At 57.1% G+C, this 26,004-nt stretch overlaps 1 protein-coding gene across 2 annotated transcripts in view; it reads left to right on the forward strand.

Annotated features, from left to right (window-relative positions):
• The first annotated feature begins 1,041 nt into the window (after nt 1–1,041).
• PITPNM3 (PITPNM family member 3) overlaps nt 1,042–26,004 on the forward strand; it is a 91,869-nt gene continuing 66,906 nt past the window's right edge. For both annotated transcript variants that reach the window (XM_084862889.1, XM_084862890.1), the window contains exons 1-2: nt 1,042–1,172; nt 20,417–20,512. In XM_084862889.1, coding sequence (XP_084719015.1) covers nt 1,151–1,172; nt 20,417–20,512 — 118 coding nt within the window. In that variant the 5' untranslated portion in view covers nt 1,042–1,150. The remainder of the gene's footprint in view (nt 1,173–20,416; nt 20,513–26,004) is intronic.

The following is a 26,004-nucleotide window of genomic DNA, read 5'->3' on the forward strand; positions in this document are numbered from 1 at the left end:
TGGCTGTAAGTGGACCATTCCCCAGTTTCTTAGAAGAAGGAGGAGGGCACCTTCTCGTGCAGAGGAAAATCATTGGGACAGTAGCTACTCCCTGTCCCTCTCCAGCAGCGGGGAGCCAGGCCTCTGGCCTGGGGGGTGGTCAGACATCTGTTGGACCCACAGACCTGGTCTGGCCTTGCCCAGAGAGGACACTTCTTTCCCCTGGGGCCTCCCCTGGCTACCACCCAGGTCCCACCAGAACAGCTGGCCACCTCCTAACCCCTGTTGGGGCAGGACGGTGGATAACCCGGCTGCAGAAGCCACAACCCCAAACTCCCCGGCCTCCGCCAGGCCTGCCCACCAAAACGCCTGCCCCCCAGGTGCGGGAGCTGGAGGGGGTACTGCTCACAGCTGGGCGACTGGCCTCCGCAAGCTCTGCTCCAGCCTGGGTGGGGTCGCCGGGGATTTGCATGTGCTGAGCGTGTGCCTGTACAGTTTAGGGCATCCGGAGCCTCTTCCCCTCGGAGACTAGGTGGGTGGGACCCTAGAGATGGCCAGAGTCCTGGAGGGGGCTGCTGAAGGTGCCCCCTTGTCTCTGATCTCTGGAGCCACCTCCTTCTTGGCTTCCTGGGAGCCGCCCAGTGCCCCTGCCTTCTTCCTTCCTTTCTCCTGGTCTCTGCTGCCTCAGTCACTCTCCGGTGCCAGGCTCGGTGCTTCTAGTCTCTGATTTTTTTTCTCTCTGAATTCCTCTCGCCGCCGCCGTGGCTCGGCCCCAGGGAGGTGTCTCCCCGTCCTCGTCCCCGTCCCGGTCTCTGTCTGGTCCGCAGTATCTCGTGTCTCTCGCTCGCGGTCTCTGCGCGTCTCTGCACCGGAGCGGCGCGGGCTGGAGCGGCGGCGGCCAGGCGGTGCGGGCCCGCGGGGGCGGGCAGGGCGCTCGCTCGCTGGTCCCTCCCCGGCGGGCGGCGGGGGGCCGGCGCGGCGGCCGCTCGGCGCCTTTAAGGAGCGGGCGGGAGCGGGCGGCGGCGGCTGCGGTGGCGGCCGCGGAGCGCGCGGGGTGGGGGCGCGGGGCGCGGCGCTCGGAGTCCGCTCGGGCCGGAGGCGGCTCGGAGCCGGGGGCGCAGCCCGGGAGCCGCGAGGAGCCCGGCAGCTCGGCGGAGCCCGCCGCCGGGACATGGCCCAGGCGGGCCGTGCAGGTGAGGGCGGGCGCCGGGGGCAGGGCCGTGGCTCGGGGGAGGGACCCCGCGGCCCGAAGGGAGGGGGGCTGCGGGGCCAGGTGAACCGCTTGCTCGCGCAGGTGGGCGTTGGCCCCCGAGGGCGCGGGGGGCGGCGGCGAGGCCGGACCCCGGCGCGTGCAGAAGGGGCTCGGCGCGCCCCGCGTCCTTCCTGCGCCCACAGTCACCTCGCGGGACACCGCGTCCCCCTGGCCACGGCCCCGCTGTGAGGGGCCGGGGCTGCTGCGCCCTGCCCAGCCAGGCTGGGGGCGCCCTGACCGCCTTCTGGAGACCCGGCCAGCCCGGGCGCGGGGGCCGGGGGTCTGTCCCGCGGCCGCTGCTCCATCCCATGCTCCCCAAACCGGGGCGCCCCCCACGTCCTGCCACTCGCTCTATCCAGGACGAGACAGTCCCCCGCCCCCCAGCTCAGGCAGGAGAGCAAGGTTCCTTCCTGGCCAGGAGGGTTGCCCCACGCCCCATCCTAGGGACCGTCCCGCCCCCTCCCCCCACAGGACCCGAACCGGGGGAGGCAGAGAGAGCCTCAGGTGCTCAGGTTTGAGGGTGCCACCTCTTCTGGGGTCCTGCGGGGCGCTGCCCTCCCTCCAACTCGAGCGAGCAGTGTAGCCTGCGGTGCGGGGAAGTGGGCGGTAGTCATTCGTTCACTCATTCAGACAGACGTTCATTCACCAACATCTGCTATGTGCCAGGTCCTGCGCTGGTGCTGGGGATGGGAGGAGGACCAGACTCTGCCCCCGATGCACACTCCCCGCTGGTGCCCTGGGAGGCCCGGGTGGAAGAAAGCCCAAAAGGCTGGCTGTACTGTGTGTGCGGCCAGCAAGCCGGGCCTCAGCGGAGCTGGCTGGTGAGGCTGGCATGTGGGAATAGATCTGCCATGAACTCACAGCCAACCTGTGACGTTGGCAGGTGCCATGCCATGCCATCCCCTGGGACTAGGCATTGGCCTGCACAAACCCCACAGCTCTGCCCGTAAGTGATGAAAGTGATGGAATGCGTGAATGTGTGAGTTCATGTGTGTACATACTCAGCGTGCCTACCACCGGGCTGTGCGTACATCCACTGCACCCCGCAAACGCTGCCACAGACCCTGGGCTGGGTTTGCATCTCCCCTGAATACCACCGGGGTGTATGATTTAGCCGCCCGAGACTAGATCCCCAATTCTGTCCCCCAGGAGTCCTGTTGGGGTGGGGCAGGGTGTGTGAGACACAGCAAGAAGGGAGCACATTTAAACACCCCCTTTCTCACTTCCCTCCCTCCTCCCCCCTGGGGGAGGCACAGTGAGATGACACCATTGGGGCTGGAAAAGGTTCTCTCTCTCTCCTTCCCCCACTGAGCTGGGTCCTTACCCAACTCCACTCCTCCCAAAGGGCACAAGACAGGGTGTGTGTCCGCCTACCGCCTCTGCTCTGTGTGGGCATGTGTGTGCACGTAAGTGCCCGCCCCTGGGCACAGATCACCTGCCTGGGCACTGCCATCACAATAGCTGCTAATATGCGGTGCTTGTCTTGTGCACCAGGCGGTGTAAGAGGAAATGTCACTCTCCCCTCTCAGAAACATCTGGCAACAGACACTCAGAGAAATGGCTCCTTCGAGGCGGCCCAGAGGGTCTGCGCAGAGCCTGGGCTAAGACCAGCCCCTTGGGACTCTCAGGGGTCTAAGTGGTGGGATGTCTCCATCGGCGTCCGGATAGGCCACCCCTCCTGGAAGGGGGGTGCCGTCTCAGTCCCTCTGCCTTGGCCTGCGGGTCCCTCTGGTCCCTCAGCAGAGAATCCGTGGGAATGTGTCCCAGTGACAGGTGGGAAAAATGGCCCTGCTCTGAGCATCAAGCAGCTTGTCTCTCGTGCTGCAATTTCACGCTTGGCCCTTTCCCTCGGGGAGGCACACATTCCCCTCCTCTGTGGATCGAACTGTTGTGCCAGCTGCCACCCCGAGCAGCCTCGTGGGCCTGACCCCTGCCAAACGGGATCGCTCCTTTCCTCGGCTCTGCCAGGCCACCCTGCAGTTTGCAAATGCCCCTCTTCTTTAGGCTCCTAACCCCACTGAGCTGAGGACAGCACACAGCCGTGCGTGTTCGGGGTGACCTCTCCCCACTGGCAGCGTCCCCGAGAGGAGACTGGTGAGCGTTAGAACAGAGCGAGTCCCTGGAGACAGGAGCTCAAGTCCCTCAGGTTACGGCGAGAGAAACTGAGGCCAAGGAGGGGATGTAACACAGAGAGGGATGGCTGTGCAGCACCCTCTTCCTCGCAGGGACAGAACGATGGTCAGAAGTGGTTAGACCTTCGCTCTGGGGACAGATGCCAGGAGAACCCAGGGAGGCTGAAGGCCAGGGCCAGGGTGGGCGGAGGCTGTGAGCACTGGCCTGTAGGGAGGGGGACCGTCATGACTTGTGAGGTGCTGCCTCTAAAAACCAGCCAGGGACCACCTCCCGAGGGAAGAAGGAGGGGTTTGGGCCTCAGGGCCATCCCAGGGCATGACTCCAGGGCCATCGCAAGGTAGCCTGGTGAGGAGCATCCTCAGACGCACCGGGTACCGCCTGAGCAGCCAGCCATGGCCGTGTCACCTGTGCCAGACTGGAGCTGAAGGGGGGCAGTGAAGGCACTGCCACGTGCCTGGAGGTCCCGGGGACAAGAGAATCAGGTCCCAGACAGGACTGGGTCAGTCGTGGAGGGTGAATCCCAAACGGGCTATTTCTAGCTCCGGACCTCTGGGGCGGGGTCTCAGTCACACGGACCAGGATCATACGGTGCCCGCTCAGTCTTGAGAGGAAAAGGGAGGGAAGCGGAGCCCTTGCCCTTGTCCTTGCCCTGACGGTGCTCTGCTCTGGGTTTGGAACAAAGTGGGAGAGAGGCCCACCTTCGGGATGAAAGGCTGCTGTAGGGAGGTGGGGCCAGGGGTGGTGGGGAAGGATGAAGGAGGTCCTTTTCGGAGAGGGTGACTTGCAGTAAGAGGTCCCTATGGGCAGGCCTCAGTGCAGTGCAGGCACAGAGGAGGCCAATGGCGGCCTGGGGTGGAGAGGCTGGATGTCTTAGGAGCTGGGCCTCCAAGACCAGTAGCAGTTGGACAGGAAGGTGACGAGGGGCAGGCTTCCGGTGGGACCTGAACAAAGGCTAGGAGGTGGGGATGGGGCAGAGGTTAGTGTGGAGGCACTGCTGCCGGGCGGGCATGGCACGTGTGGGCCGGAGATGCCCCGGGGTGCCGAAATCTGTCTGGCCGGGATGGTGGGCTCCTCCGGGGGTGCAGGTGGCTGAAAGGAACTCTGGGAGCATCGAAGACAGAAGCAACGCAGTGAGATTTGGGTGTTTCCCCAGGTCCCTTTGGCTGCTACCTGAAGGCTTCTGGGAGGGCGGGGAGAGGCTCTCCCAGGCCGGGAGAGGTTTGTTCTGCTTCCTGCCAGCCTCGCTGCCCCTCCCTTCCTCTCTGTGCCCCCGGGGCCCTCCCTCTGCACCCCAGCAGGCTGGCAGGGGAAGTGGGAATAGAGGGCCAAGCAGGAAGAGCGGGGGCAGCCAAGAGGGTCTTGGAACCTCTCAAGCTGGGACAGGACCGCGGGGAGAGGCAGGGCCCGGCCTTCCAGGCTGGAGGAACCAGTTTGCTCCCAGGCGCTGGCCTCTGTTCTGAGGGGTGGAGCCAGCGGGCTGGAGTAATCCAGTTTAAAAAAAATAAAAAAAAATTCTGATCCTACAGTGGCACAGCTGGAGGACACGTCCAGATGCTCATTTTCCAAACCCTTGTCAACAGGGGGCCACAGAGGAAGGTGGTGGCAGAGCTGGGCCTAAAACCTCTCTTTCCGGGGTCTCAGTTTGGACCTTGCTCCGCTGAGTCAGCTGCCCTCTCACCACCCGAAGCCAGAGCTCCTCCTGGGCCCTCTGCACCTTGGTTTGGGGGAGGGGGAGTGGCCCAGGGTCTCAGGCAGGGGTCTTCAAACTACGGCCCGCGGGCCACATGCGGCCCGCAGAGGAGTCTGATCCGGCCCGCCAGGTTTTTTGGGCAGTGAGCGCAGCCGAGGTGTTACAGTAGGAATTAGTAGTTCATATAGTCCGGCCCTCCAGCTCTCTGAGGGACCGTGATCTGGCCCCCACTTTAAAAAGTTTGAGGACCCCTGGCAGGGGAAGCTGGGAAAGGGAACAGCACTGAGGACGCTGGGCAGGTGCCAGGGGACGGAGGCAGGCCTCTCAGGCCCAGGGTGACAAGGTTGCTTAGGGATGCATCTTGGGAAGGGCATCATGCTCCGCAAGATTATAAGTTCCCCTGCTCAGGTGCCAGGGGGAAGGCTGAGGCCACGCTGGATGCCACTGTCCCGACTCGAGGCCACTCTACAATCTGCCTCCAGGAAGCCCTTGTCCCTGCAGACCTGGGGGTGCTGGAGCCGGGCAGGCCTGTTCCTGGCTGAGTCACCTGTCCCTGCAGACCGCAGGCCACAACAGGCCCCTGCTGGAGACCCTGTGCGGCCTCAGCCCTGGCTGCGGTGTGATTGCATGAGTCAAGGACAGCGCAGCTCCAGCAAAAGCCCCACTTCAAGCATGTGGCCCTGAGCCCAGAACCCCCTGTCCCGATGGAGTGAGGCCCTTGTGGCCTGCCTGTGGGCTGGGAAGCCGGTGGAGGAAACAGAGAGTGAGGCAGGGCTAGACGCCCCTGGTTGGGGCCATGTCTGTGTTGTACTGGCTAGAAGGTGTGGCTTTCTCCCCTGCCTTAGTACACTGTGACAGCTCACGGCTGAAAGAGGCCAGAGGCCTTCCAGTCCCCCTGGTCATCAGGCAGGTGGGAGACCGAGGCCAGCAAGGCAAAGTGTCCTCCTCTGGGGTCCTCCCTCCCCCAGAGGCCAGCGAGGCTCTGAGGACTAGGGACTTCCTGGTAGGGCCAAACTACCTCCCAGGAATTCTCTGGGATCCAGGCTTGTGAGAGGGAGGGCCAGGTCAGGGATCAGCATCCTGAGAACAATATGGATCTTTTTTTGGGCAGCAGTCCTCAGCATGCTCCCCTGGCCAATGGGTCCACAGCAGCTCTTTAAGGGAGGGCAGATGGTATTCCCATTTTATGGATCAGAAAACTGAGGCCCAGAAAGGTTAAGGGTCTGGGTCTGGAATCACACACACACCAAGTTAGAGGCAAAGCGGGAATCAGCACTTAGGTCTTATCTACCCTTGGGGTCAGCATTTCTAAGAAGTAAATTGTGCAACAGAGAAGAGACCCCGCTCTGTCACTGGAGACCCCGCTCTGTCACTGGAGACCCCACTCTGTCACTGGAGACCCCGCTCTGTCGGTGGTTGGCCTCGCGTTGCTCCTCTGGGCCTCAGTTTTCTCATCTGTAAAGGGGGAGGAAAGGGAAAGAGTTGGGGAGCCTGAATGAGCTTTCAGTCAGCTCTGGCTCTAATAAACTGTTCCTTCTTTTCTGGTTTCCCTCCCGGCTGGCTTTCCTGCGCCTCCAGGGGCCTCACCTCCTCCTCTCTCTAGCCCCACAAGAGCCTCCCAGACGATGGTGGGAGATGGGGAACACTTTGGGGCTGAAGGCTTGGACATAGAGAGCACCCGCCTCCTGGACCCAGGCCCCTGCCCATCACCAAATCTCCCGCAGGAGCCGCCTGGAAGGGGTGTCAGAGTCCCCAGGGGAAGGGCTGGGGGGGGGGGGGGGGCAGGAGACACTGCGTAACAAGTGAGTGTGGAAATCAAACGAGATCTGAGCTCCCCACCCACTCTCTCAAATCTCTCTGCACTCTTGCTTCTAAAATCCTTGTTTTCTAAGGAGAAAGAAAATGCTAACTGGCACCCCATTTCACAAAGGAACGGGAGCCTTAGTGAGTCACTCCGGAGGGGATGCCGCCTGCAGGGCCCTCTGCCTGCGAAGGCCTGCGCAGCTGCGTGGCCACCAGCCCCCGTGCAGGTCATGTGCAGGGGGGGCGGGGGAGTGGGGAGCCTGCTGCCAGTCAGTGGCTCTGGGTGGGCACTGGTCTCTGAGGCGGGGCCCCACCCTGCTCCCTCCAGGCTCCCTCCGGGGCTGCATTTGTGAGGTTCCCTTGGGAATAGGGCCCTGGCTCAGGCTAGGGCCCGGCTGAGAGCCTGTGTGGCCACATCAGGGTCATGGCATCATCATGATAGATTAAATAGAAGGTAGCCGGAGACCGGGATGGCAGGACACACACAGGCTTTATTGGAGGGAAGAGTACCCCTGCCGGCTGCTTCCACAGAGAGGGGTGGAGGAGAGCGAGGGCCGGGGTACAAGCACCTTCAAGGACAGGGGACGGGGCTTAGGGCACTCAGCACACGCTGATTGGTGATTAGGGACCTAGGGACTTAGGAATCGGGGGCTTAGGGTATTTGGCAGGTGCTGATTGGTGGTTCAGAGATCAGGTATGTCTGGCCGCAGGTGGGGTTTACGTCTGTCCATCAATTGGAGGAAGGGAGGATCTATCCGGAGTGGCATGTAGGGGCTGGGGCTCAGGCCTGTCTGTGGGGTGAATTCAGGCCCCGGGGTGAACTCGCTGCTGGTGAATTGTGGCTGTGGGGGGCGAGGTCCATGTGTGTGGGCAGGGGAGGCAGGGAGCAGGTGCCTTTGCATCTGGAAACCGGAGTTCCTGGGTGGCACGCGGTCTCTCCAGGCGTCTTGATGAGGTTGTTCTCCAGGGCCGAGGAGCAGGGAGGGCGCAGATGGCGCTCTGCGAGGGGAAGGTGCGCGGGGGTCTGGCATCACCTTCTGGGAGGGGCGGCCCGTGCATTTGCAGACCCGGGGCGGGGAGGCCAGCGAGAAGGCACTTCTCCTTCCCCGATGACCCGCTCTCCTGGAGGGAGGGGAAGTGGCCGCCTGTTCGCTGGGGATGCCAAACAAGGGTTGAAAGCAAAAATAGAAACACGCCAGGCTGGGTCTGGGAGGGGCGCTGAGTGCTGGCGGAGGAGAGACCTCTTCGGAGCGGCTGCCCTGTGTGCTGGGCGGCGCCCCGTGTTTGCTGAGCACCTCCCGGCCTGGCTCCCGACTCCTCTGGCCAGACCTCGGTGTGCGCACCGGCCTGGGAGCTCTGGGGAGCCTGTCTTTGGGAGGTGGGGAGCGTCTGGGCCGCCCATCCCTGGCACACCTCTGACCTTTCCTGGAGGGCTCCTCCTGGGGCTGCCTTCTCTCTCCCCACCCCCACTGCCCGCCTCCAGCCTCCCCTGAGGCTGGTCCCAGCTCAGCCACCCTGGAATCATCCCCGGTGGTAAAAAAAAAAAAAAAAAAAGCTATTTTCGGCTCTCCTGTTATGCCCGGTGGGGGGTGGGGGTGGGGTGGTGTTTATCCCTGGCTGCCTGTTTGTTTCCTTCGGGTACAGTGCAGCAGCCATGAGAGCTTTATGCAGCCGCGCCTCTGGGGTTCCTCCCGGCTGGCAGTTCTCAATTCCCCGTGCTGGGATCTGGCACCAAATGGGGAGCCTGGGGATAGAGGCAGCCGAGGCCCCATTTTGCTTAATAGCAGCAGCCTGGGGTGGCAGGTGGTAGGAATGGCCCACGGGAGCCGCCTCGGTCCTGGCGGGGGGAGGGCTGCTTGCTTCAGGCTCAGGGTAGCCTTTGGTGGCCTTACCTGAGAGCTGGCTCACTCACGGAGGTGGGGGGTCGCTGAAATCGCCCCCCAGCATCCTCCGTGGAATCTGGGACCCCCAACCAGGCCCCCGTATATCCTGGTTGGGTGCCCAGGTCCCTAGCCTCCATCCTCACTTCCCAAAGGTGTCCTGGGTTGACTGGAAGGAGTGCCTTCCTGTGGATGCTGAGGGGGCCTCTCTGTCCCCTCCTTTGGGGGCCCCCTCCCTGCCCCCAGCTGCCCTCCTGAGGCGATGGCAGAGCTGTTGGTGGCAGATGCTGTGGGAGCTCCCTTGGGAGGGAGGAGAAAGTGTCTCCCGTCTGGAGGGACAGAGAGGGGACATCTGGGGCTCGGGAGACTTGTTCCAAGTTACTCAGAACTGTTGGGCGCCAAGTTGGCAGAGCAGATGAAAGTACAATAGATAGCCAAAGCTATTAATCACTCATTAGTCCCTCAATAAGGTAATTAATGGGTATTTAAGTGCCATATTTATGCGATACCAGCAGGTCTTCAAAAGGCACATCTTCTCCAAGGCAACTGATTTGGCCACCGTGTCCTGCTGGGGGGCGGAGTCTCACCCCCCTCAGCCCACCCCGGGAACGAGAGCAGGACGGTGGGCCGGTCAGCTGCCTGCTCCCGGCTGGCTCCCCTTTTCTCTTCTGCGAGCAGGGAGCACGGCCCTCCCGAGCTGACCGCACTCGGGCTGTTGTGGAGACAATAAGAAGTGAAGGCCACGCAGGGCCCCGGCAGTGGTGGGAAGTGCAGTGCGGGGTTTAGTGCTGGCCCTGAAAACACCCTCGAAGTGATTGTCTAGGCCCCTTGATGGCGCCTCGTGCAGTTCAAGGCCAAGGTCGGGCTGGAGTCGTTGCTTGGTGGGCTGCGAATCTGCAGCCGGGTCTGATCCACTTCCCAGCTTGGTTTGAGATTGGGGTTGTGGCCTGATCTGCAGCTGGGTCTCAGCTTGTCGGGGATCATGCCTGTGACTTGATCTCTGGCCAGCTCAAGGTTTGGGCCGTGGCCAATCTCAGGATAATTCTGAAGCCCGGAGACTCAGCCTTGGTCCCAAGACCACCACGGGGCCCATGGAGCTGCCTGGTTGCCCCAGAGGCTGGATTCCTTCCAGGCCCTTCAGGTTCTGGGCTCCAGGCACCGGGAGCCCCAGCAGACAGGCCCCCCTGGGACTCCTGGCACGTCCCCTGAAACAGCCTAGCACAAGCTCATCAGTGGCGCATACAGCAGTTTGGGAGATAGTTAGGACGTGTTTCTATAGCAACCAACCCCCAACCAGCACTGGTTTCCTTCAGTAATGCCTTTTTCTAGAAGCAGCATCTCCGGGCCTCTCCTCCCTCCCTGGGTGGCCCCACAACCCCTCAGCATGGGCTGGTTGGCCCTGGGTGGGTCTGGTTCCCACACTCATCCTGACCCCGAGATGGGGTCTGGGGACCTGCTCTATGGGACACTGCCCCGGGAGGCCTCCTGAGATCTGGCCATGCTGGGCCATGCTGGCATTACAGCAGCTCTCTCTGTGCCTGTCCCTGGACCGGGAGAGGCTGGGGCCTGGAGAGCTTCTTACCAGGTGTCTGCCACGTGGAAACCCACAGCTCAATGGGGCAGCAGGCCTGGACCCAATCTGGGGGTAGGTGCTCCGGTGAGCACAGAAAAAGGATGTTTGGGATGTAGCTCAAGGTTTGGGGGGCAGGCGAGACACAGCCCCAGGAAGCTATGCTGGGGGAGGGGACCAGCCAGGCAGCAGGAGCACCTCATGGGCCTCGGGGCAGCTGCAGGCAGAGAAGGCAGCTCCTGTTTTGCCCTCGGGGCTCCCATTCCAGGGCCTCAGGAGGAGAGGGGCTCTCCCTGGGAGTCTCCACATAGGAAAGGACCAGAGAAAGGCCTGTGGGTAAGCACGATTATGTCATTTAACAAAGCCCTCTTAGCACTGAGCGCCAGGTATTATGCCAGATCTTTCCCAAATACCCAGTCACTTCACGCTCATAGCAACCCTGTGTAAGTACTGTTATCACTCCCCTTTCTCAGAGGAGGAACGGAGGCACAGAGTGGTGGACAGTGACAGTTACCAAGATCATCAACTGACAAGTGGCAGAGCTGGGATTTGAACCGGCCCCAAGTGGGAGTGGGAGGGGGGCGGTGGTTCACAGGAGAAAGCAGGAAGGCCCGGCTCCCAGAGGAGGGCAGAGAGGAGGGCCTCGGGCAGGCTACGCACCTCACACTCTGCATCCTGCATGTGGGGCCCCGGGCCAGGACAGAGAGCGGGGGAGTGTCACCTAGATGTGCCTTGTGAGGTTGTGTGTGTGTGTGTGTGTGTGTGTGTGTGTGTGTGTGGCTGTGTGTGTGTGTGTGTGTGTGTGTGTGTGTACAGAGACAGAGAGAGATGGGGTCACTGGAGGCAGGCCCAGCGTGGGGCACCCAACCTTGACCCATTCAGAGGCACCTGTGGCTCCCTGGAGGTCTGGGGATTGGCACCTCAGGGCTGTGGCTGTCACAGCAGACACCATGTCCCCTCCCTGCTCTGATGAGCCGGACCTCACTCTGGAGGAGAAAGTTCTAGATCCAGCTTCTCCTGGAAGTGGCCTGGTTGCTTTACCCTGTGTCTGTCCTCCCTCCTCCAGCCCCAGCCTGGCCAACCCCGCTCAACCTCCCTTGAGGCTCAGCTCACCCCTCCTCCAGGAAGGCCTCCTGGCCCCAGCCTGCAGGGCGGTGCCTCAGGGAGGTGCCCTGTAGACCCAGGTGGGCAGGGGGTGTGGCATTCAGCCCAGGGGTCAGGCTGCACTGTGTGTCCTGTGCTCCATGCAGGGTGGTACAGTGCTGGGCCCAAGGCTGCACCCCAGGTACGGGGACAGATCCAGTTTAGCTCTGTCCCCAGCTCCTTCCTCTGTCACCATCCAGCCCAAGGTCTGGCCCAGGAAGAGCTGGCCACCCCCACATCCCTCACTCCCTGGCTTTTCTCACCGTGAAACAGTGTTCCTCTCAGACCCGGCTCCTGAGAGCGGGTGGCGCTTCCTTCCAGCGGGGTGCTGGCCCTCAGGCTGGGGCTCGGGTCCTGGTATAGAGCAGAGCATGCACAGCAGGCTCTGTCCATCCGTCTGCCTATTCCCATTTCCAGGGTTGAAGTGGGGAAGATTGGTGTGTGCAGCGAACGATCTGAGTCAGAGCCTCTGGCTGCACCCTAGGGGAGACCTAGGCCTGTGACAGGACCGCGCTGGACCTGCAGGCAGTGGGTAGACAGACCAGGAGAAGAGGTGTTGGTCTAGCTTGGCGCTCTGAGGGGAGAGCCAGGCATTATGGGTGGCGAAGCATCGTGTTCTCTCTGGATTGCTGGGGCAGGGTTGGGATAGGCCCCTTTCTCTCTTACCCCGATTTAGAGTTTTCAGTAAGTGTGGGTGTGAAGGTGGGATGGAAGGACAGTGTGCGGGAGGGTGTAGGCTGAGCCTTTGAAGATGCAGAAGGAACTCTGTAGCCTTGGGGAGGACCCCAGAGGCTGCCCGAGCCCTGCCTAAACCTTAACCCTGCGGCCCATGAGGCCCCCGTCTCCCCAGTGCCAGGCAGTGCTGAGCATGCTAATGGTGGTCTTGAATCTCCTAACAGGGCGGTAAGATTATGATACCCATTTTACAGATGAGAAAAGTGAGGCTCAGAAAGCTTAATTTGCTTCAGGTCATACGCTTGTAAGTGGCAGCACTGAACCCAGGTTTGTGTTGCTCCAAAGCCCATGTTCTTACTTTTCTGCTAAATTTTCACCTATGGCTGGGAGCTGAGTGTGTGTGTGTGTGTGTGTGTGTGTGTGTGTGTGTGAAAGAGGGGCATAAGGGAGAGAGTAAATGGATGTGTCTCAGGGATGGGCTTCGGAAGGGGGTGTAGCTGGTTGAGGACACTCACACTGTTATTGGACAGGGGCCAACCCGGAGCAGGTCTGCCTCAGGCCAGCCTGCAGTGTGTGCGCCCTTGACTTTGTGCAGGAAAGATTTCACAACATGCGTGCAGAGGGGTGGAGAGTATGCTTATTAAAGCTGGGACAGGGAGACAAAGGGAGGGCTTAGGGTAGAAGAAACAACAGGGAGAGCCTCGGCGGGAGCTTTGTCTCCCTAGAAACGTGATAGGGGCTGCTGCTAGCTCCCTGGGAGGTCAGGAAAAGGGCGCCTTGGAGACAGGATCAGGGGGTGAGGCCGGGTCAGGGTGCCACTGCCCAGCGCTCCCCTGGCTGCAAGTTTCCTGGGACCCTTAGAAATAAAACCAATTCATGCTGGGAAGGGGATTGGGCATGCTCCAGAGTGAGCCTTCACTGAGTTTCTGTCCTGAGGGCCTCCGTCCTCCTCCTCTTCCTCCTTCCTCCTCCTCCTTCTTTCTCCTCCTTCTTTCTCCTCCTTCTCTTCCTCCTTCCTCCTCCTCCTCCTTCTTCCTCTTCCTCCTCATGTGTCTGTCCTTCCTTCTTCTCCCTCTTCCTTCTTTCTCTTCCTCCTCCTTCCTCCTTCCTCCTCCTCCTTCTTCTTCCTCCTCCCTCCTTCTCCCCTTCCTTCCTTCCTCCTCCTCCCTCCTCCTTCTTTCTTTTCCTTCTCCTCCCTCCTCCTTATTTCTTTTCCTCCTCCTCCTCCTTCTCCCTCCTTCTTCTTCTCCCCCTCTCTTCCTCCTCCTCCTCTCCTCTCTTCCTCCTCCTCCCCACTCTTCCTCCTCCTTCCCCCTCTTCCTCCTCCTCCTCCTCCTCCTCCTCCTCCTCCTCCTCCTCCTCCTCCTCTTCTTCCTCCTCCTCCTTTTTCCTGCAGGTGAGAATCTTAGGGAAGGGTTTCAGTAGCTTTCCAGGTGCATTCATTAGCTTTCCAGGTGCATTTTTTAATATGTTGATGCATTAAAATGAGTATATAGGGAAATTTTTGCATTACTGTTTGGTCTGTTTTACTGTTATCTTATGTCTGTCTGGCATTAATGGGGTTTTTGTTATTTGTTCCCCAACTCATATGTCCTTGGTTTAGTTGGCACACATGGCACTAATTGTTTTTTGTTTTGTTTTGTTTTGTTCTCTATTTTCCAGGCCAGGGTGGTTTAAGCTTTGTATTCTCTGGGTAGGGAGGAGAGGTATAAACCATTTGCTCTCAGTGTCCTTGGTTGGGGAAGATAAGGTCTTGCAACTCACAAGCTGGCTGCAAGCCATCCAAACTGCCTGGCCTTGTTTGATTTTCTTGCCTCAGTTTCCCATTCCACCTGCCAAGGGATTTTCCTAGCTTCTCACTATCCTGCTATAATGCTTGCCAAGGAATGCGGACACACATCTAGATTTTCACACAGATGCAAGGATACCCAGACACAGATTTGCAGACCTGGTGGGTGAATGAGACAGCTGACCCCCAGGGCCAGGGCCCTGAGAACAGCCAGGGGCCTCCAGCCTCTTGCCAAGCTGGCCAGCAGCAGGTGGGAGAGTTATGTTGGCTGAGAGAGAGAAGGACACCTGGGACCTGCCCTGAGCATGACACAGAGCACCCAGCTTGTGGTCCTGAGCACAGACCCTGGAGCCTGATGGACCTGGGTTCAGATCCTGCCTCCATCACTTCCTAGCCTTACAGCCTTGAGCAAAGGACTTCCTTCCCATCTCCGAGGCTTCATTCCCTTAGCTGCACGCTGGGGAGTCATGCCAGCTCCTCCACAGGGCCTGGTTAGGACGGGTCATACCTGTGGAGCAGCCAGCGGAGTAGATTTCCTCGTCAGACCATTTTTATTAATTCACTCTTTTGCCCAAAACACTTCTTGGCCCTGTTCCTCTTGGGACTGCGTATTGGACGCAGGCCCTGCAGAGAGGTGCAGGGTGGGGGGCTGCTCAGGGGACTGAGCTTCTGCCCTTCACCCTCTCTGACTGGAATCATGGTACCCACCTTTCCTGACAGTCAAGACTGTGTATGGCCTTTGGCTCACCTGACCTTGTCCGAGCCCCGCCCCACAGGAGACTTCCTGACCCTCTGGGGCATCTGCGCCCCTTCCTCCTGAAGGGTGTGGGGAACAGATGCTGGGGGAGGCTGGGAACCTTCGCAGCCGCCTGTTCTGAGCTCCCACCCACAACAGGCATTTCCGCTCCCACCTCCTCTTCTGTCTGTCCGCCTCCCCATCACAGCCTCCAGCCCCTCGCAGTGCCAAGCTCCCGGGCAGCGCTGCCCTGCAGATCCTCCTTCCCGAGGGCCCTCATGCACGCCCTGCCTGTCCAGCCCGTACGTGTGTGCAGGAGCATGCACACACACACACACACACACACACACACACACACACTAGCACTAGTACGTCTGGCTCCTTCTCATGCAAGCCTCCACTCCTCTGACACTTCTCAGAAAGGTCTCCCCCTCACACTCTTCCCAAGATGTTCTGTCCATCGCTGTTTTCCTTTTTTTGAAATGTGACCTTTGCTGTTTGCAGAAAAAATCTGTGAGCTGGAGGGAGAGCTGGAGGAGCATCTCCCGCCCAGAAGCCAGGGGCCGGCTGCTTCCTGGCAGCATCCCTTTGCCCAGCCTCTTCTCCACACAAGGACAGGTGGCTGAGGTGCCCCCAGGCACCCGCTTTCCAGAGGTGGTTTCGGGCAGTCCCTGCCTGGGAGGAGGAAGGGATGGTAGCACATTTAAAGAAACCTATAGGATATGTTTAAAAACCAGTGCGTTTTACCCTGGTTGGTGTGCCCAGTGGTTAGGGCATTAGCCCACGCATGGAAGGGTTGCGGGTTCTCGGTCAAGGGCACGTGCCTAGTTGCAGGTTTGCTGCCTGGCTCATGTGGGAAGCAACCCATTCATGTCTCTCAGATCTTTCACATCGACATTTCTCTCTCTCTCTCTCTCTCTTTCTCTCTCTCTCTCTCTTCCTCTGTGCCCCTCCCTTCCACTCTTAAAAAGAAAAATCAATGGGAAAAATATCCTTGGGTGAGGATTAACAATAACAAATAAATAACATAAAAACCAGTGCCTTTTGAAAACAAGGAGGATGGCAGTAAGCAAGATAAAAGGTGCTTTTGCGAAAAGGAATTCACATACAGATTTTGAGCACAAAGAAGAGTAAGCAGTCAGGTGACTGGTCATCGGGAAGGAGGCACCGTGTGAGTCCAGCATTTGTAACTCCAGCAGGAGAGTGCTGTGCTGATGCCTGGGGCTCACTGCCCCTTCTCACCCGGGTGTACAGACCCACGTGTTCACACCGGCCGTCTCTTCGGCTTGAGGGAGGACAGGGTGGAGACAAGCAGGGAGAGGTTTTCTCTTCTTCATAGCACTTTCTACTGCTGAAATCACCTCGAGGGTCCCTTCTCCAGGTCTGCCTCCCCCAGCAACCCCCCTTCCCCCGCAGAATGTATGCCTTGTGAGGACCCTACTTTATCCCTAATATTCCCCAAACCTAGCACAGCGCCTGCGTGATGCGCAGATCCCTTTGACACTCCAAAACCCTTCCCTCTTTGTCAGCCGCTAGCCGGGCAAACATCTCTTTCAGTTCGAGCTGAAATGGCCTCCCTGCAGCCTCCACCTGCCTGGTTCTCCCGCTGGGACGCCCATAGTGGCCAGCGCAGCACCCAGGCCCCAGTGCTGCAGAGGCCTGGGACAATGGCCTGAAGAGATGGATGCGGTGGGGGCAGAGCTTTCTCTCCTCTCTCCCTCAGGCTCTGTCTCGCACATGCTGTTTGTGAGGGGGAGGCTGGCAGGAATGTCCTCCTCTCTGTTCGTCGGTGGAGTGTGTACTGTACAGGTATGAGGGTCACCATAGCCAGGAACTTCTCCCTGAACCCTAGCTCTTCAAACTCAGGGACCAAATAGACTCAGATGAGCCTTCAGATGAACCTGTCACCACTTCAGCGCTTGCTGCTCTCCACCCAGCACTCAGGAGCCAAGTAGGTGAGGATGGTGAGGATAATGGGACTCTCCTGATCCTCCAGATTCTTGATTCGTAGGAACAGAACAGATGTGGACAGCAAGGGATATTTGTGTGTTAAAGAATGTGTGATAGCTTTTATACCTTTAGTATCTGTTGTTTGAGAAAACATGTAAATGTAAATTCAGAAAGAAGTTACATTAATTAATTAATTAATTATATTTTATTGATTTTTCACAGAGAGGAAGAGGGAATGAGGGTTAGAAACATCAATGTGAGAGAAACATCGATCAGCTGCCTCTTGCACACCCCCCACTGGGTATGTGCCCGTAACCAAGGTACATGCCCTTGACCGGAATCGAACCTGGGACCTTTCAGTCTGCAGGCCGAGGCTCTATCCACTGAGCCAAACTGGTTTCAGCAAGAAGTTACATTTAAACGATTGTATTTTTTGAGTCACAGAATCCTGCACATACATTTGATTTATATCTCACACTCCTTTTCACTTTGTTGATTTTTGTGTGCTATTGTAAATGGTGTTGGTTTTTAAGTTTCAAATTCTAACGGCTCATTGGGATATAGGAGTGAAACTGACTTTTGCCTATCAATCTTGTGTCTTGGGATCTTGCTATACTCAATGATTGGTTTTAGTGGGGTTTTAAAATAGATGTTGTAAATTTTTTTTAATCTTCTACATGGACTATTATGCCACGTGAGAATAAAGGCAGTTTTATTTTCTACTTCAATATACATATATTTATTATTTATGGTTCTTGTCTAATTGCACTAGCTCAGATCTCTCCCACGTTTGTTTGGGAAACAGTCCCATAACCACATTACAAATACTCAGTTACGGTGCATCTGGATTCTCAAACTCCCTTCCAGCAGATCCAGGTCCCAAGGGTAGGAAGTTGCTGGCCAGCCTGTCAAGCTGTCCACACTGGTGGGTGAGAATCAAAAGCTTAGAGGGTCCTCATGGGGAATGCGGGGAAGATCCGGCTTTGCACCCAGAGGTGACTCCTGGTCAGTGTTCCCTGTGGCTTCTGCCCTTTCTGTGTCTCAGAACATGCTTTTGCCTGGCTCCAAGCCACAGAGTTCCCGCTGGGTGCGGTTTTGGCAGCTTGCGGTGGGTGGGGCAGGAGGGACTGGCAGGAGGGCCGAGGCCCTGGGCTGACCTGGGCTGGCCTCTTGCTTCAGGAGCAGTTCATGTTCTGAGATCTGGGCTCAGGGCGGGAACAGTGCTGGCAGGCTGCAGGGTGACAGGGCGTGGTGAGCAGAAGCCGCAGTGTGTTCTCCAAGGACTTCATCATCACGTGAACTGTAGCTGTGGTGGGGGAGGGGTGCCAGATGGTTATGGTGCCAGGTGGGCTCCTCAAACATCAGTCAGAGTTAAAAAATTTCAAGGGACCGTCTCTGCCAAGGTTCTCAGTGTACCTATGAGGAAACCGAGGCAGGGGCTTTGCTGATACAGGAGCCCAGGTCTCTCTGGAGACAGGACACGTGCGCTTGGTGGCCGGGGCTGAAGCCTCAGGGAAGGTGTACACTGTGTGCCTGGGGGTCTCACTGCTTTTCGTTGCATCTAAGACACAACCAATTATAAGATGCACCAGTTATAAGGTCGCTGAGGAACAATGAACAAGGCCGGCTCGATGATGACACACCCTCGTGTAAGATGCACCCCAAGTTTAAAGATGATAACGTGTGAAAAATGTGCACCTTAGAGTTGATAACAGAAGATGAATTCATAAAATCGATAATCATATAAAATGACATGTGTGGTGTAAAAACGGAGTTTCCCCTGCCTCTTCTAATCAAATGCTACTCAGAAGAGATAATCTCTATTGACATTTTTGGTGCATGTCCTCCAGACATGTGAATGCATCTGTAAGTATGTTTGTACAGTAATTATTGTTGAGAACACTTAGCTGTATGCTAGGCCCTGTATGCTAAGCACTGCAAGGCATGTTAGTTAATCTTTTTATTTTTATTTTATAAATATATTTTATTGGTTTTTTTCCAAGAGGAAGGGAGAGGGATAGAGAGTTAGAAACATCCATGAGAGAGAAACATCGACCAGCTGCCTCCTGCATACTTCCCTACTGGGGATGTGCCCGCAACCAAGGTACATACATGCCCTTGACTGGAGTCGAACCTGGGACCCTTGAGTCCGCAGGCCGATGCTCTATCCACTGAGCAACACCGGTCAGGGCATGTTAGTTAATCTTTACAACAGGTTCCTGAGGCAGGTAGGAGCTATCCTCCCTTTGTAGCTGGGGACACTGAGGCCCAGAAAGATGAAGGGCCTTCCCTGTCATCACAGTTTCCAAGAGGCGAGGCCTGAGCCTGAATCCAGGCCCCTTCAACCTCAGGCCTCGAGCTCTTAAGGAACATGCTGCTCCTATCCTCAATGTGCAGATAGGAGTATGTCTTTCCAAAGTGAGGCCCACAGGAACCCACGGTTCTGGGATCCACCTGCAATCTTTCTCTCCTGACCAGACCCCGTGGGCATCTTTCCATGCCAATACCTAAGGGGGGTGGGGTGGGGGGGACTTTATTTTTCGAAGCGTTGCAAAGAACTCTCCTATGACGGCATTTGAACGGACGTCCAGTCCCCTCCGGCATGTCTTCCAGTTTTTTGTGGTTACCAGAACGCCGAGACAATCAACTGCATACTTCCGTCTTTGTGTACTTCTCTAATGATTTCCTCAGGAAAATTACCAGGTCAATTTCCTTCCAACACGTTCATGGCTTTAATTTTTACAATTAGATTTTACTCCATCTGCAACCCCCAGCATTTCACGTGTCCAGAGAGCATGCGGAGAGGTTCGAGGCTGTGCTGGGCACCAGCTGCTTGCATGCCAGTCCCCAAGTGCCTGTGGCGGGGGCAGGCGATGGGGGTGGGAGAGAGGCTCCTGCCTCCAGCTCTGCCGCTGGCTCTCCCCTCCCTGGTTCCAGGGCTGGAGGGGGTTTGGGGCCGAGTTCAGGGGAGGGGCCACATTCTCTGTGTGCCCTTGCTCCTCCCTGCTCAGAGAACCCCTCCGCCCACGCCCTGGCCTCTGTAGATATGAAGAACAACAGCAATTGCCATGACGGAGCCTTCTGAGATACAGGCTATAAACACGCACTATTTCTGATGGTTGCAATTTAGGCTTGTTGCCAGTTTTCTATAGATGCGGAAACCGAGGCAGCCGTCTGGCTTGCATGTGACAGAGACGGGGCAGAGCTCAAGCTCAGGCCCCTTCATTAGTGGGGGGATGGCTCTCCCCAGGCTGCAGCCCTGGCCTGGCCTGGCCTCCCTCTCCTGAAGCTGGGCGTGGCCACTGACTAGCTTCGGCCAATGAAGTGCGTGCAGCACTGCGCCTCCCGCAGGAAGGAGCATCTATGACTGGGGTGACTTTTTGTGCTCTCCTCTCAGGCTTCAGCAGGCTTTGGGGTCTCCTTTGGAGATGATGGTATCACCAGGTGACCACCATGGACAAGCCCCTTCCAGCCAGTGTGTGTGAGTGAGAAAAGAGCCATGGTTGTCCTAAGCCGCTGAGAGCGTGTTTCCTTATGCTTCCTGATGCACTGTCACCCTGACCCTCTCCTAACTGCCCCCGGCTCCGTGTGAGGGCACAGAAGATGGGCACACTTGTCGCCCCGCTGCGCTATGTCAGAAAGGTGTGGGCTGACCTGAAAGGTGTGAGCCAGGGGAGCGCCCTGTGCGGTCTGAGCACCCGCGGGGAGAGGGCAGGGACATGCAGCACGCCAACGGGCCCTCGCTCCAGGGCCGTCCCGGTTTACCTCCTTCACGCTGGCCTCAGGCTTGGTTAACAGGTGTGTTCCCTTTGGCAGGTGGCCCCACCCCGGGCGGCGGTGCCCCCTGGCACCTTCGAAATGTCCTCAGCGACTCCGTGGAAAGCTCGGATGATGAATTCTTTGATGCGAGAGGTGAGTGAACCGGTGTCCTCCCAGCATTGCTGGCTGATCTTTCTGGAAGCCCCAAGGAGGGATCTCTGTTGGGGGTTAGATTCTCTCCCCACTCAGACACTCAGTTCCACTCTTCATACTCACCCAGTCTGGGGGCCCCTGAGGGCTGGGCTCAGCATTTGCTCTCTCACTCACTCACTCACTCACTCACTCTTTGAGATGCTTGCTGAGCCCCTCGAATATCCCAGGAGCTGTGCGAGGGGCTCCCCATACTGTGGGAAACTCATAGGCATGGCCATGCCCCCATCCAGCTTACATCCAATGTGAGAGGCAAACATTGAACAGTTTCACAAAGGGAAAGGCAATCAGAATGGGGACTAATGCCACTGAGGAGAAAGTGCCAGGTGTTCATTCAGAGTGATGGCAGGGGCAGCTAACTCGGTTAGGGCGGGGGGGGGGGGGTCGTTAACATCCTCTCTGCAGAACTCAGGGAAGGAGGAGGCTAGGTGAGCAGTGGGACAAGGGGCCTCTAGCCAGGACGCAGTAGGTGTGGTGGGGCTGAAGCAGAAAAGATGGGGGGTTCTAGGAACTGAAGGGGGTCCTGGTGGCAGGGAGGTAAGGAGCCATGGGACGAGGGAGCAGACGCTGCCTGAGATCCAGTAAATGGCTTATAGGGCTAGCTAGCCCAGGGATGGCAGGGGATCGGCGATGGAGGCAGGGGCTTGTTTGGAGCCTGTTACAGCCATTCAGAGGGAGACGGTGGCGGGCAGGATGTCAGGTGTGTACCCAGAGCTGAGTGCATGGCCAGCACCCAGGATATAGCTGGGGGCATTCTGTAAGCGGGGATGGAAGAATAAGCAGGCACCGAATGGGGTGGGCACTTCAGGCAGAGGGATAGGCCTGAGCAAAGGCTTGGAGGGCAGGCGTAAGGACCAGGGAGGCAGCGTCTGTCTGGAATTCAGGAGAGAGGACCCTCGCAGGAGTGCTCACCGGTGCTGTGTGCGAGTGGGCGAAGTGAACAAGGGCCTCTTCTCTGGCCCAGGAGGGTCCCCGCTTCTCAGCTGGCTGGCTTGGCCCACTGTGGGAAGTCGCCGTACCTGGGGGGGTTAACTTCCTTCGGAGACAGAGCCAACGGTGAAATGCTTGGCAAAACGGGGTCTTGAAGGAGAAGCCACTGTGCTGGGAAGACATCTGGGCCCAGAGCAGCACACTTGGGACATGGGCTTACCCACGCCATTGCCTCGCTGGTGATCTTGGGCAAGTCTTTTCCCTTCTCTGGGCCTCAGTTTCCCCGTTAGCTCCGTGTCTCCGGAAACGGAGAATACCCGGTCCAGGTGATTTTGGGGAAGCACAGCTGGGCGGTGGGATGCTGTCTGGCTCCAGCCTCCCTCATGCTGGGCTCTGGGCAGAGAACCCTCTCCCTGATGCCAGCTCTAAACCAGCCCATTTGGGGCTCATTTCCTGTCTCCCATTGGAGCCGAGTCCCTCCATAGCAACTGAGCCGCAGTGTGACAACAATGGCTTCAATATTTTGATGCGTGGAGCACATTTATTTAAAGTATTTTGGGAGTGCCTCAGGGCTCGCATTCCCAGATGACAAGATGGCTTGCTGCAGAGGCGCCACCTTCATCCCTCAGGGCCCTGCTCACCTGCTTCCCCTGCGAGCAGCTGTCTGCTCTCCTCCCTGCTGACCACTGCCTCCTTCAGCTCCCAGTCTTCCCCTCCCAGGACCTCACGGCTTAATCTGCGGTTCCAAAATTGGCCTCATCTTTCACCCCTCTCTCATTGGAGGCCCCTCCATCATCATCATCATCATCATCATCATCATCATCTTCTTCTTCTCCTCCTCCTCCTCCTCCTCCTTCTTCTTCTTCTTTAAAATATATTTTATTGATTTTTTACAGAGAGGAAGGGAGAGAGATAAAAACATTGATGAGAGAGAATCATCGATCAGCTGCCTCTTGCACACCCCCACTGGGGATGTGCCCGCAACCATGGTACATGCCCTTGACTGGAATTGAACCTGGGACCCTTCAGTCTGCAGGCCAATGCTCTATCCACTGAGCCAAATCAGTTTTGGCTGAGACCCCTCCACCTTCATCTCTTCCTTCTCACTCCCCACACTGTGTTTCCTTCTCTTCACTGTCCCAGAATTCCAGACTCTCTGTCTCTTTGCTGGTTCTCCACCTCTCGGCACTCCCCACCAGCTTCATGTCTCTGCTCCCTCCTCCCTCGCCCTTGCAGAGCATCCCTAGTCCTCAGCCACAGGCGCTGCTCCACAGGCCAGGGAATCCTCTTTAGTTCTGATTGCCACCTGCCCACTTCCTGTCTGCTCCGTGTGGCCTCCCTGGACAAGGCCTCTGCATGTTTCCTTGGCTCAGGGCAGTAAGGGGCGAAGCCATCCTTCTTCTCTGCTCCCAGGAGCTGGTCCAGGCCCCACCTGCCCTGCTCTCTCTGCATACGGGCCCGGCCATGGGTGTCCAGTTTCCTGGGCATTCCTTGAAGGGCACCTCCCTGGCCTTCTTTCTCCAGCCAGGCTGAGCCCTGACCCTGAGCTGGGGGTGGTCTCTATCCTCAACTGAGCAGGCCCTGCATCCTGCTGCCTCAGCCTTCCCACTCCAGTGGGACTGTACTGGCAGTTGTCAGCACTGAACAGGCCCCTGGGACACCATGTCCTCCTCCTCAGTGCATGATGGGGAAACTGGGGCCTGACCATGGAAGGGACCTCCCAAGTTCACACACCAGGGTGGGGATGAAGGGGCTGGGACCCAGGAGTTGATTGGCCATGTCAGGCCTTTTTCTTTGACTTAATTCCTGAAATATGGGCTTTTTCCTTCCTTTCTTCCTTAAGCTCCAGCCCGTGGCCCAGGGCTGGGTTGCCAGGTGGGATGAGAGACCCTCACAGCCCATGGTCTAGTAGCTGAGGGGAGGCTCTTAGGCTCTGGGCCTCTGGTCGTATATGAAAGGCACAGGAGGGATTGGGCTTAGTCAGGCAGGTGTATGGGTCAAGGAAGCAAGCCGGGGGTGGGGGGTGGCTGATGCCCCTGATTGGATGCTGCAGGGTGGCTGATGGGGTCCAGGCTCCAGACCAGACCAGCTGCCACTCCCTGTCCTGTCCATACAGTGAAAGGATATCTGGGGAGCCATGGCCTGGTCCACCAAGGTTGGAGGGCAGAGTGAGGGGATGTGCCTGAAACCTAGGCCATCTCACAGCTGGGGGCCCTTGGGGTTTTGAGTTTGACAGCCTATCCCCAGTTTTCAGGCTGGGAAACTGGAGCCAGAGAATTGGGCAACCTGCTCAGGCTCCCACAGAGTCAGAGAGAACAGGAGCCAGAAATCAGACACATTCATCCACTCTTTCAAGTTTATAGAGTATCTATCCATCAAGCACCAGGTAGGATTCCAGGTGTTGGGGACCCAGGGGCAAGTAGGTCCTGTCCCAACACTTTAGTGTTGATGGGCAGTGATGGTAAGACAATATACAAACATGTAAATTATATTGATAATTAGCATAAATAAATTAGCATAAAGGAACAGACACCTCACCAAAAATATGCATGAATGACAAAAAAATTAAAATATGCTCAGCATCATTAGCCATCAAATGCAATTAAAACCGTGAGATACCACTACACACCTATTATGACAGCTCATTAAAACAACTGATCAGGCCCAGCTGGTGTAGCTCAGTAGCTGAGCATCAACCTATGAATCACAAGGTCATGGTTTGATTTCCAGTCAGAACACATTCCTCAGGTTGTAGGTTTGATCTCCAACAGGGGGCATGCAGGAGGCAGCAGATCAATGATTCTTTCTCATCATTGATGTTTCTGTCTCTCTCTCCCCCTCTGAAATCAATAAAAAAAATATTTTACAAAACTGAACAGGATACAGAGGAAACAGAACTTTCAAACTCTGCTGATGGGAATGTACAATGGTGCAACCATTTCAGAAAGTGGACTGCAGCTTCTTAAAAAGTCAATCAAAGTTAACTGCCACATGAGCCGGCCCTTCCAATCCTAGGTAATTGACCCAAGAGGAAAAAATGCAGCTTTCACCTGGGACATGTCCATGAGTGTTCATAGCAGCTTCATTCGTTATAGCTCTGAACCAAAATGTACATCGGAGGGTGAACAGATAAACGTTCATGCAATGAAATGCTACTCGGCTGCAAGAGGGAATGAACCACGGATACATGCATCACGTGGGTGAATCTCAAATATAAGCAAGCTGAGTAAAAGGAGTCAGATGGAGAAAGAGTACATATTGTATGATTCCATTTATATAAAACTCTAGAAAATGCAAACAACCCCGTAGTGACAGGAGCAGATCAGTGGTTGCCTGGGGCAGGAAGGAGGGCTAAAAAGGGACTGGAGAAAACTGCTGAGGGGATGGACACATATTCACTGTCTCCATTGGGGTGACGGTTTCACAGGTGTGTCCACATGTCAAAAATTATCAAGTTGTGCATTCTGCTTTTCATTTGAATTAGGCAGCATCCCAACTAGTAAATAATAGAGAGGTCTCCCTCAAATGGTACATTTAAAATGTGTATACTTGATTAAATGTCACTACATCTCAGTAATACTGTGTAAAAAATGGGGGAACTCCCTCCATACAACATAAGGAAATGTGACACAGCGATGGTAAGAAGCCTTCACATATGGCCTTGAGCTGAGAACTGAATAACAAGAAATGAACCACGTGAGGATCTGGGGGAACAGTGTTCTGGACAGTGGGAACAGCCAGCGCAAAGCTTTTACCGGAAGAATGAGCAGAATGGCTCATGTGCCAAGAGGGAGCAAGGGGGTGCCCACTTAGTGTTGTCAGTCCACTGCCCCAGGAGGGGCCAGGAGAGCAGGCCTGACCCAGTAGCCTCAGAACATGTGCATGAGGAGTTTACATGGGCAAGATAATTCCATAAAAATTCCCAAGACAGAGAGGCAACCCTGGGCACATACAACATGTTTGGACAAAGGAGAAGGTTGGAGAGGGTGCCGGGGGGAGGAGGGGGGAGGGGACAGGGTATAGATCTCAGAAGCAGAATGGGCCATTTGCAGGGAGTGGAAGGAGGATGGAAGGCGCATGGCAGGCACAGCCTTTCTAAATGACTCAGAGATAATGGGACACGGGGTACCTAGCTAACAGGTCCTCTGTTTATCATACTTAATGCAAGTTAGGCTAAGGTGACACCCTAAACTCTTCTTATCTGAAGCAGGTTTGTCTGTCTGAATTCTCGGGCAGGAAAGGGGGTGGGCCGAAGGTTCCATCTGAGTTTTGCTTAACAGTTTAAAATCGATATTCCGAAAGGCAGCTTCAGCTTCACGGTGGCAGAATTTGGGTCCTTTCAACTGCAGTGAAGAGAGAGTAGGGGTGATGGCTGTGGGCGAGGGGATGGCCGGTGTCAAACAGCTCCAGGGAGGGGTAGCGGTCTTGTCTCCCAGAGGCCCAGAGCAATGCACCTCCAGGTCCTCGGAAAAGCTGGCATCATGGTGATGCTTGGTGTTGGACGG

This window comes from Pipistrellus hanaki (assembly GCF_964339955.1).
Source record: "Pipistrellus hanaki genome assembly, chromosome: 16".
Classification (NCBI taxonomy): domain Eukaryota; kingdom Metazoa; phylum Chordata; class Mammalia; order Chiroptera; family Vespertilionidae; genus Pipistrellus; species Pipistrellus hanaki.